Source organism: Populus nigra, chromosome 5, assembly GCF_951802175.1.
Source record: "Populus nigra chromosome 5, ddPopNigr1.1, whole genome shotgun sequence".
In the NCBI taxonomy this organism is placed as follows: domain Eukaryota; kingdom Viridiplantae; phylum Streptophyta; class Magnoliopsida; order Malpighiales; family Salicaceae; genus Populus; species Populus nigra.
This window is the reverse complement of record NC_084856.1, coordinates 3,517,566-3,528,003: the sequence shown is the minus strand read 5'-3', so window position 1 is coordinate 3,528,003 and position 10,438 is coordinate 3,517,566. Positions and strand designations below refer to the sequence as shown.

General features: G+C 37.9%; 1 protein-coding gene across 2 annotated transcripts; it reads left to right on the top strand.

The window, feature by feature from the left end:
- The first annotated feature begins 3,405 nt into the window (after positions 1-3,405).
- On the top strand, positions 3,406-9,381 carry LOC133694548 (protein TIME FOR COFFEE-like). 2 transcript variants are annotated; one of them, XM_062116092.1, is made up of 13 exons: positions 3,406-3,568; positions 3,673-3,812; positions 3,904-4,239; positions 4,319-4,467; positions 4,561-4,846; positions 5,001-5,280; positions 5,389-5,449; positions 5,540-5,629; positions 5,769-5,961; positions 6,074-6,143; positions 6,246-6,312; positions 6,410-6,796; positions 6,918-9,381. In XM_062116092.1, the coding sequence occupies exons 2-13, from the start codon at positions 3,713-3,715 to the stop codon at positions 8,658-8,660; spliced, it is 3,762 nt and encodes a 1,253-aa protein (XP_061972076.1). In that variant the 5' UTR covers positions 3,406-3,568; positions 3,673-3,712; the 3' UTR covers positions 8,661-9,381. The 2 variants fall into 2 exon arrangements, with proteins under 2 accessions (XP_061972076.1, XP_061972077.1); XM_062116093.1 differs by having other exon boundaries at positions 3,406-3,812; positions 5,007-5,280.
- The last annotated feature ends 1,057 nt before the right edge of the window (positions 9,382-10,438 follow it).

The window sequence follows — 10,438 nt, the reverse complement described above, 5'->3', positions numbered from 1 at the left end:
AACATAATCTTTTTTTTTATTCAAAAGTTTCCAAATTCCCTCTTAGCTTTTGTTGTTCGAACCCACCAACACAAACCCATAAACTTTTCTTTCAATTTCAACAATGATTTTACCCTAAACAACATGTATTACATAGTTTAATAACTAATTCAACACAGTTCAACTCAATTTCTCACTTCATTGATGCCTATTTCGACCCAATAGAGAATTTCATCCTCAAGAGATTTTTCACCTTCTTTAACATGCTTACAAGCATCAAACACATAATTCAAAGTTATTTTTCATCATTCAAACAAAGGATTACACAATCATTAACTTATTTAACCCTAACCCTTCATGCCACACACTTATTTTTATAGTTTTCTTCATAAATCAACAAGAAAAGAAAAGAAAAGAAAAGAAAAGAAAAATCAAGTGTCAAAACCACTTACCCATAACTTCCATAGCAAGGTTGAGTGGTTTCCTTCGGCCATTTCATCCATTTTTACTTTCACCATTTTTGAATTAAACCTTTTCCCTTTACAACCCAACTTCCCAACCTTATTCCCTCTTTATAATTGCTTTTTTAGGTGGTTTCTCTTGGCCATGTCCACTCTCCAACACTCTCTAAGCCCCTAACTTGGAAGAAAAATCATAATTTTATAAGGAAAATGAGAATATTTGAGCTTTATTTGTTTTTTACAGAGAAGAGATTTTTTGACTTATTTATAACAATACCATTACTAATTACCTTAATATTCTTTTCTGTATTTTTATGCAATAATTGGCACTACAACAAGATCTTTCGAGACTCCAATTCACTTGAAATTTTAACCCATGATAGAATAATATATCAAGAGATTTGTTATAAAGTCAATCAGATCTAATTATTGGATTGAAAGTTATACTTGATATTGTAAAATCAAACAATAAGTAATTTTATGCTAAAATCTAAATTTAATTACAATTTTATTTACTTGAATTGTCAAGATTTTCATATGAAATTCATCAGGGACTTCCATTCATGATCATAATAAAATGTTCCTCGGAGTTTTCACCACTTTTGGTCAAATGAACATCATTATACATTGGTGATCAACATTTTTCGCATGTAACTTCATACATTATTTTATTTAGATTTTTCTTTATTATTTTTAAATTGAGGATTACCCTATTAACTAATCTACACAACTCACGGTGACATATCTAACAACACAATGGAAGGGCAAATTTGTCCATTAAGAGGCATCACATGTGCCGTGCAAACAATGTGGATGTTATCCATATATTAGCGCGTAACGAGCACGCACCAATAATTTTCTTTAATAACAAGTTAATTAGCCAACAAAAAAAAACCAAAAATACCCTTCATTAGTCTAGAAATTACATAAAAAAAACTGTGTGAAAAGATAAGAATGCCCCTAATTGCATGCCTTGTTTTTTTTTTCTAAGGGTAAATATATCCTTTTATTTTATTATAAAAGAAAATTAAAAAACCTTTGGTGACTACAATTTTTTGACCTTAAGGGTAAACTAGTCATTTAACTGTTATTGTTTCTTCTTTTTTTAAAGATGAATATATCCTTAAAATTTTCTTGAATGATCAATGAGCTATTGAAAAAGATAAAATTACCTCCGACACCAAGGCTTTCATTTTTTCAATTGACAAGCAAAACAATAATTTCACCGTAGCAAACTATAATAACCCGTGTCCAGTGCTATAGCAAAAAACCATGTCTTATATATTTTTTGTTAATGTATGTTTGTTTTTTATGCTTTTTACTTAAATTTAAATCCAAGGTTTCATACGTGATGCAATCTGAAAAACAAATAATTCCGAAATCACATGCTTTTATTTTATTTGAAAAAGTAGGAGAAGACCACCTATTGTCATAGTTCAGCATTGTTTGATTTTGCAACTAGAATTATTTTTGGATGTACTTTCAAAATATATCTGGCTTGAAGAAAATATCAAATTGATTTTTTTAGTGTTTTTCTATGTCTTAATAAAAAACAAAAAATAATTATTTTAATTTATTTTCAAATAAAAAATATTTTTAAAAAGTATTATACACTATAATACCAGATATATACTACAATACCAGATATATAGTTCACAGACATGGTTTGGATGATGATCTAGAAAAAGATCTATTTTTTTAGTTACTTTATAGTTTATTGAGTTAATTATTTTTATTAAAATTGTATTTTTTTAAATTTTTGAATGGACACCACCAAGTTTAAAACAAGGCAATCGGATTACGAATGTACACACCAAAATCAAACGAATCTCACCAATTTAATAACTTTTCAATTTAACGTAAAATCTAACTTAAGTTAGTCTAACATGATAAATTTTTTTAAATTAAAACGAGTTTATCAACTATAACTACATTACACAACTTCTAGAAAATCCCATAGCAGGAGATGAAAGGATTGCGACCATTGCTTTTCTATCCCCTCTTATCATGGAGCCTGATGCACGCTATTTCTCCCTGGATTCAAATGGGAGTGACATCATCTTACGGCCACGTCATCAAGGCCAGAAAGTCTGAAGACCTCCTATCCTATCGGTGGTCCCCCATCGCATTCTCACAACTTCCGTGACCGAGAGCCTTGAGTTGAATAATTGGAATCACCAGACCCTGGAATGCTGCGTTAAGAATACGGACCGTCTGATGGAACCATACGGACGTCTCGGGCTTCTCCATGAAGCACGAGGTAGTTGGTTGTGAGGTGCCAGGTCAGACTTGCTTTTGTAATTGAGTCCGTCAAAATTAAGATATGTCCACGTCGGATTCTTATTCAATGGTAGTTGTGGCTTCTACCAGCAAAACAAGCAATCTTATTCGCCAACTCAATTGCGGGTCCCGCTAAAGCACTTTATTTGTGAAGTGGGCCTTGCTGATTTTTGACCGGCTGGAGAGGTTGTTTCGGGACCGAAGCCCCACGTGATAATTATATCCTCTTTTTGTGGACTTTACGTACATGCTCTAAATTTTCCACGGGTAACCGACTGCAGTCCACGAATAAGATATTTGCTTTCGGGGTTTCTCACGAATAAGCACTCGACAAGTGTACCAATCAGCGGAGTCCACTTAATGATCTGCAGCAACCTGAGCTTGAAACGAGTGCGCTTCACGTGGCTAAGGCGCGTGCGCGTGAGAGAAGATGCTGATCGTGAATGAAATGCAGAAAATATATAAAATAACACGTGGCCATTCATTTGATGCAGTGGCTCCTAAATTCTACAGAGATAGGGACATTTCTGCCATGTTGACTCTTGCCATCGCTTGCCGTCCGATTAATGTCAATCCAAAGCTAATGACTCACCCGAAGAAGAAATTGATTAATCTGATCCGTCCATCATTGGCATGGGGTAGGTTACGCGCTGAGTGAATGTACATGACAACGTTCGCTAATAAAAGAATAAAAAAGGGATGAGATTATATGAGTGCCCAAAAAAGAACAACCTGGTGAAAGAAAAAAACGAGAGAAGGTCAGTCAGCCAAAGCCGCAGAAGAGAGGAGAAACAGGGAAACTTTGAGAGAGAAAGAGAAAGAGAGAGAGAGCATTAATTCATTTTCTGGTAAGGTGCTCCTTGTTTGTTTCTCTTCCGGATAACATACATTTGTAGAAATCTTAAATTTTTCCTTCTTTTTGTCGCCGCCGATTATGGTGAATTTCCGGTAGCTGTTAGATATTGAGTGTTAGGAAGAGGTGGTCAAAATTTATGGATAGAAATAGAGAAGGAAGGAGATCATCATCAAACATGGCAGCCTCTAACGGATTATCAAGACGGCGACAGCAGAGAACTACAAGAGATTCTACTGGTATAAAACTTAAATTTTCTCCAATATATATCCGAGTTAGCTGTTTATATAACGAACTCAAATAGTCTCTCTCTGTCTCTTTTTCTTGCAGAGGAGGATGGACAAATAATGGTACAAGAATCGGCGAGGCTGAGAGATAGAGGAGGGAGTAAGAGGGAAAGAGATCGAGAATTGTTGAGTAGGAATAAGCGTAGTAGAAGAAGAGGAGGAGGAGGAGGGGGGGGAGATAGGTCAGTACAAGGAAGTAATAAGGAAGAAGGAGAGGAGACTACAGAAGAAAGCATCGGTTATGAAGATGGTAATGAAATTGAAGACGGAGAGGTTTCTCGGTTGCGGCCGCCGCTGGGAGCTGTAAAACAAGTTCCCGGTTCTAGAGTCGCTGCTGACGAAATGATTGGTGTCTCTGTACCTAGAAAGGCCCGGTCAGGTAAAAGAGTTTGTAGATTGAGTAGTTGTGTTTTGTTTGGATTTTTTTTTTGAATTAATAGTGATTTTTGGCTTTGAAGCTTCTGTGAAGAGGTCACATGAGAGTTGGGTATCGGGAAATGGTGGATTTGGTTGTGAAGACAGGCGAGCTTCGATTTCACCGGCGGCGAGCAGGAGCTTTGAGGCTGCATCGCCTTCTTCGTCGATTGTTTCGGTCATAAAAAAGACGGTTCGTATTTTTCTTATGTTGATGTTTTATTTTTCTAATTTTTAGACTACATTTTAAGGATGGCGATTGTTTTTTTTGTGTGTTTATTCTCAGAAATCAAGTGGACCCAAGACTCGGCTTCCAAAAGTGTCGAAATATTCTACAAGTTCAGTTCAGGAAGATTTTGAGATTGAGATCGCAGAAGTTTTGTATGGTTTAAAGAAGCAATCACACGGGCCTAAGAACGAGGAGAAGGCTGACAATGGTTTGCGGAAGATTGATTCAATGGATTCTAATGGAATCGTTCATGATTCTAAATCATCTCCGAATTCAAACTTTTCTCGGACATCGATACGGAGTCAAAATAATGCCTCTGCTTCGGATACTTTAATTGGTTTAGGTGAGTCTATTTAGCTTTCAGTTCAGATTTCGGTGATGGATGTTTAATGATATTTGTGTTTTGATTTCATTTCTAATGACATTTGCATCATCGAAGAAGCAAAAAATGGATGCTAATTCAGTTATGGTTCATAATAGTTTAATCGCTTCTGCAGTTACAGGTGAAAGGGAGGATGCAAAAATGGAATTTTCTGCAACGAAATCGGGGAAACCATCATTGTACTCAGAATCATGTGAGGTTTCACATGACATGGTTGCTTCTAAACTTGCGTCTGGGTTGGAGTCACAGGACGAAGCAATGACACAACAGGATTCAAAACCGGCAATTGAAGAATCTGGGGTATCGACTAAGGAAAAATCTGTATTGCCAGAAGAGAAATCACCTGTGAGCAAAAAATTGGATGTTGATTTCCGTGATTCCGTTTTGAAAAAATCGTGAGTATAATTGGATATCTCTTTTTTTTTTTTGATCATTTCAGACATATAATTAGATATCCCATTTTCTCATCTTTTTCCTTAACTCTATCTGATGGGTTTCTTAAGGACCTCAACCGTGTCAAAGGTAGACAGCCAGCGAGAGGAGAAGTTCGAGATCGATCTGATGGTGAGGATCTATCTTTTTGCTATCCGATTACATTTCCCTTGGTATTTTTGCTGTTGAGATTTCTCAAGTCGAGTTATGGCTTTCCAACAGGCTCCTCCTCCCATGGTGTCTTCTCCAGAATGGGATGGCTTTGTTGATTTGTCTTCGAATCCTAAGCCCGCAGCCCAAGATGTGGAAATGGTGAGCATATAGTTGTTGCTACTTGCTAACTCACCTCCCCTGTTTTAGTCAAAACTTGGATTTGACTATTTGACATTTTGTGGTATTTTGTTTTTCTTGGAACTTAGCTAATCAATTCTATGTTATTGTTATGCTGCAGAAAATGGAAAATATGGTTAAGAATAAAGAATTGGTGGACAGTCCGGTGACGAAGGAAGGGGTTCTTTTTGAAGATAAGGTGACGAAGACAGTTAGAGAAAAGCGTGGATTAAAACTTGATTTTGAGAAGCCGAATCGCAATGTGCAGCAGAAAGTGCAACCTAAAGCTATCGTTCCTAAAGTGGAGACAGCTGGTAATTCAAAGCTTCAGCTTGGTGTTCAGCGTGATGACTTTAAGAGTTGTCATATAGCTTACGTTTTTGACCCATTGAGATTATTGACGATTTCTTCCTCCACTTTTATCAGCTCAATCTGGTTCGTTGCCTTTGCCAATTGCCATACCTAGCTGGCAAAGTAGCAATCTTTTGCCTCTGGGGTGCGATATCTAGACCTTCATTTTCTTATCAATCTTTGCTTTATATATTCCTTGCTTAAAGAATTGATTTATAATTAGAAAGTAACTCATGTTTATTTGCAGATACACGACTTCCTTTCAGACAGTTGTGCCCATGGATGGGACAACCAGATCATCCAAGGCATTACAGGTATCATATACCAGTTCCTTTTTTCAAAGCCTCAACCTTGCCATTTATCTTGGACTTTCATTTTGAATTCTCCATTGAATTATCGCAAAATGTTCAGCCTCCACAGTTTATCCCTCAACCTCGGCCAAAGAGATGTGCAACCCATCATTATATTGCTTGCAACATTCGCTTGCAACAGCAATTTACAAAGATGAACCATTTCTGGCCAGCGGCAGCTGGCTCTGCTACTCTATGTGGAGCCAAACCCAAGAACCTCAATGTAATGCCTTCTGCAGAAAACATGATAATCAGACACCCATCGCAAGGTAGCTTTGCAGTTGTGAATCTAAATTCTGCCCAGGACAAAGTGCAGGCGGTGCCAAACATTCCAGATTTTACTCTAAATGATAGAGGCTCTGAGAGTGCCACCTTGATAGATACAGCACAGAAGAAGCAGCTAGTGCTCCAACAGCCTCCACAGCCAGCCCCAGCTGGTAATTTAATGGTATGCTCTTGCCTCATGCCACGCAGTTTAATTTATTTGGTTTATTATGTAGATCCTTGCTAAGATTGTCATAAAGTTTTGCTTTCGTAAAGTTGTTGATGCCTTTTGTTTTAAATTGTAGCATGGCCCTGCTTTCATCTTCTCCCTCAATCAGCATCAAGCGTCCACAGCAGCAATAACAAGTCAAACTGGGCCTTCTAAATCTGCTTCCCCAATCAACAATGAATCATTGTCTGGCAGTGCTGTAGCTGGAGTAACGACAAACTCTTCAGCATTGCCAGGGATGGCTGCAGCTGTGAGCTTTACCTACCCAAATTTGGCAGCCAATGAAGCTCCGTACTTGACAATTCTACCAAACAATGGTTATCCATTCCCCACTCCTGTTGGAAACCCAACATTCAGAGGTGGAACCCCTGCCCAAGCATTGTCTTTCTTTAACGGGTCTTTCTACTCATCTCAGATGTTACATCCATCCCAGCTTCAGCAGCAACAACCTCAACCTGTAGTCCAACCAGGACATCAGAATGCAAGTGCTTCAAGTGGCTCATCATCATCTCACAAGCAACCCAAAAGTCAGCAACGGGGGGCACATGTTAGCACTAATAACTTTTTGACCTCGACAATGATGCAGTCACAGCAGCCGCCAAAGACTCGTATACCTTCCCATCACACTCGGAAGCTTGACTCTGAGATGAGTGGGGAGAGCACCCCAATAATTGCTGATACCCGAGCCTCTCACTTGAAAAAGAGTGTTAATGGCCCTAATTTTATGATTCCTCTTCAGCCAAACTTTGGTTTAATGGCTTCTACAAATGTTGGTGGCGGTGGAAATCATGGTGAAAAGCAGCAGCAACATCAATTGTCACAGGAAAAGAATTTGAAGGGTGGAGTAGAGCTTATCCCCTCTCAAGCATTTGCAATGTCATTCGCCTCTTTCAATGGAAGCAAGACAGCTACGAACCTTAATTTCTCAGCTATGGCACAAAATCCTACCATCTTACAAAGCTTCCCAGACATGACATGGCAGGGGTACCAGGTTGTATCAGCAGCTCAGGCCACACAAAAGAAGAGCCATCAGCTGTCTGAAGGGAAGACTGGAGGCGGTTCAACCAATCCTGACGATGGAAAAAAAGCTACAATGGGAAGGCCATCTACAAGTACTGGGCAGACACTTATTTTCGATAATTCAGCTAGAACTCTCGACTTTGTGCCATCTCCTTTCACTGGACACTGGCCTTCTCGCGCCATCACCGGACCTACGAGCATTCAAATGGCTGCTAATTCAAGCACAACTTCTCAGCAACAACAGCTCGTTCAGCTTCAGAAGCAACATATTTTGCAGCAGCCTATTGGTGCAGCCGAAAATAAAGCACCAACATCCAGCAGCCTGCCTTCGCCCTCCACTGATGCCAAGTTTTCAAATAATACTCCCATTTTTTCTCGAACTCAAGCTCAGGGAAGTACTCCACAAAATCCCCAGTGGAAGAACTCGTCCAGAACCCCTTCCACGCAATCCCCACTTGCATCTCTCTCAGCATCCAACACAGTTCATAAGAATGCTTCCCAGCAGCAAGGAAGAGCACCACAAGGCTGTAGCCAAATATCATTTGGGCAAAGTTCCAAGTCTGCTTTGCCGCCACAAGGGCAACAAATATCCTCTAGTAACCATTCTCCATCTAGTGGTGGCAACTCGATAACAACTTCAAAGAATGCCAACGCTAATTCATCGGTTCCTGTTACACAGCCACAGCAGTGTGACAACTCCTCAAGTGGGAATGCCCAGAAGTCCTCCCCGGTTTGTGGTAGGAATGTGCCATCAATCTTAAGCACGTGCGCCAGCCACCTTTCTGAGCTGAAGTACTAGAGTCGTTTTCGACAGAAGTCCATCTATTTGATGTGTTCGTCAAGGACCAGTTGCTCCAACTGCCATCCGGGTCTGAAATCTGAATGTTGCAAATGATGGTTGTGGCCAATTTAAAGGCGTTCTGCAATTTGCTCTGCTTCTATCATTGCTGCCCATTTTACAGTGTAATCTTGTATCATTTCTTTCTCTCTCAAATCCAAAGCCATGGGAGCTGGATAGCAGGACTAGAAAACAGTTGATTGTCTCCCCGAGGATTTTGGGGTCTTGCATTATACAATTAGAAGGAGGCTAATTCTTGGTGGGGAACCGGCAATTGAAGACATCTGCCGGCATTTCATGGAGTAATGAATTATTGGTGGCGAGGAATTCATTGCAAGTGAGATTTTTTGACGAAGGTAGAACTGTTCTTATCATACGTGGATGTCTGAGCGCCACTTTGCCTTCATGAGTTCGGCAAGGATGTAAGAAGACAGGGTGTTGTGGAAAGGGGAGATAGGGTTCATATTAGGCGTACAGTTTCTGAAGTTAATTTTGTCGGGACCTGCCATATTTGAACATCATTCATCGGCAGACCTATCATATAGTTACACATTTAAGGTTATTGGTAGTTGATAGGGTCCAATTTAATTTGATTTATGTAATGTGATGCTGATGTGTAAATATGATAAGTGGTTAACATAGAATAGTAGGCAATGTCCCTGAGAGTTCTGTTCTTTGATTACCTTAATGGCTGAATATTTTGAATGCATTTATGCCAAGGTGTGGTGATTGACCAGGCAGAAGAGAACGGGTGTGGGGACCATAAAGATTTGAAGTCAGAAAAGGAGGTCTGAAAATCTTGAGTCCAAAAATGACAGTATGATTAAAGTGTTGGAAAAAATACTCATGATTGAAAAATATTTAGAAAATAATTCAATTTTAATATGATTGTTAATATTGAATTTGTAACATCTGTTGTTTTATTAGGTTTGGTAATAACTCAAATCAAATATTCATGTTTTATACAAATTAATTAACATGTATAAAAATCAACATAAAAATTTATGAAGATCTAATGGTTAGATACAAGATTTAAGATTCAATGATCAGATGAGGTGGAACAAGGGAAGAAAAGGAGGACGGTAGGAGGGAAAGAAATGATCGAAGATCAGGTGAGGTGGAATGAGAGAGAAACAGGGGAAAAAAGAATGAGTCACTAGTAACAGCCTAGCGTTCTGTTTTTTATACTTCTGCCACACCATAAAATACTTCGAAACAAGGTTGAAGTTGGTTGGTGCCTTTGTTTGAGGTTAATTTTGGGTTAAAATATTTTAAGTTTTAGTTAATTTTAAACAAAATTATTAATCAATTATGATTTTATTTGATGGTCTTTCATGGTATGGTTAGAATTATCTCATCGAATTTTTTTTAACAATACTAAATATAAAAAATCAAAACTCCGATGCATTCCCGGTAATCCATTTTTCCATTTCTTTTTCTTTCTCATTTCCTTTTCATGTCATATCAAGTTATCTCCTTCCATATTTCTTTATTTTTGGATTTTAAATCTTATATCTTGACAATCAAATCTTTATAGAATCTTATATTATCTTTTATATATGTAAATTAATTTCACTTTTGATTTTTGCATAAACAATCATTATTTCCAATAATTTTGCTGTAAAATTAATATTCAAAATCACATTTGCGTCCAACCTATAATCTTTTTAAAATAATTTTCTAACTCGTGTTATTTAATTAAAATTTTTATCAAACTATGTTATAAAATAAAATACCTT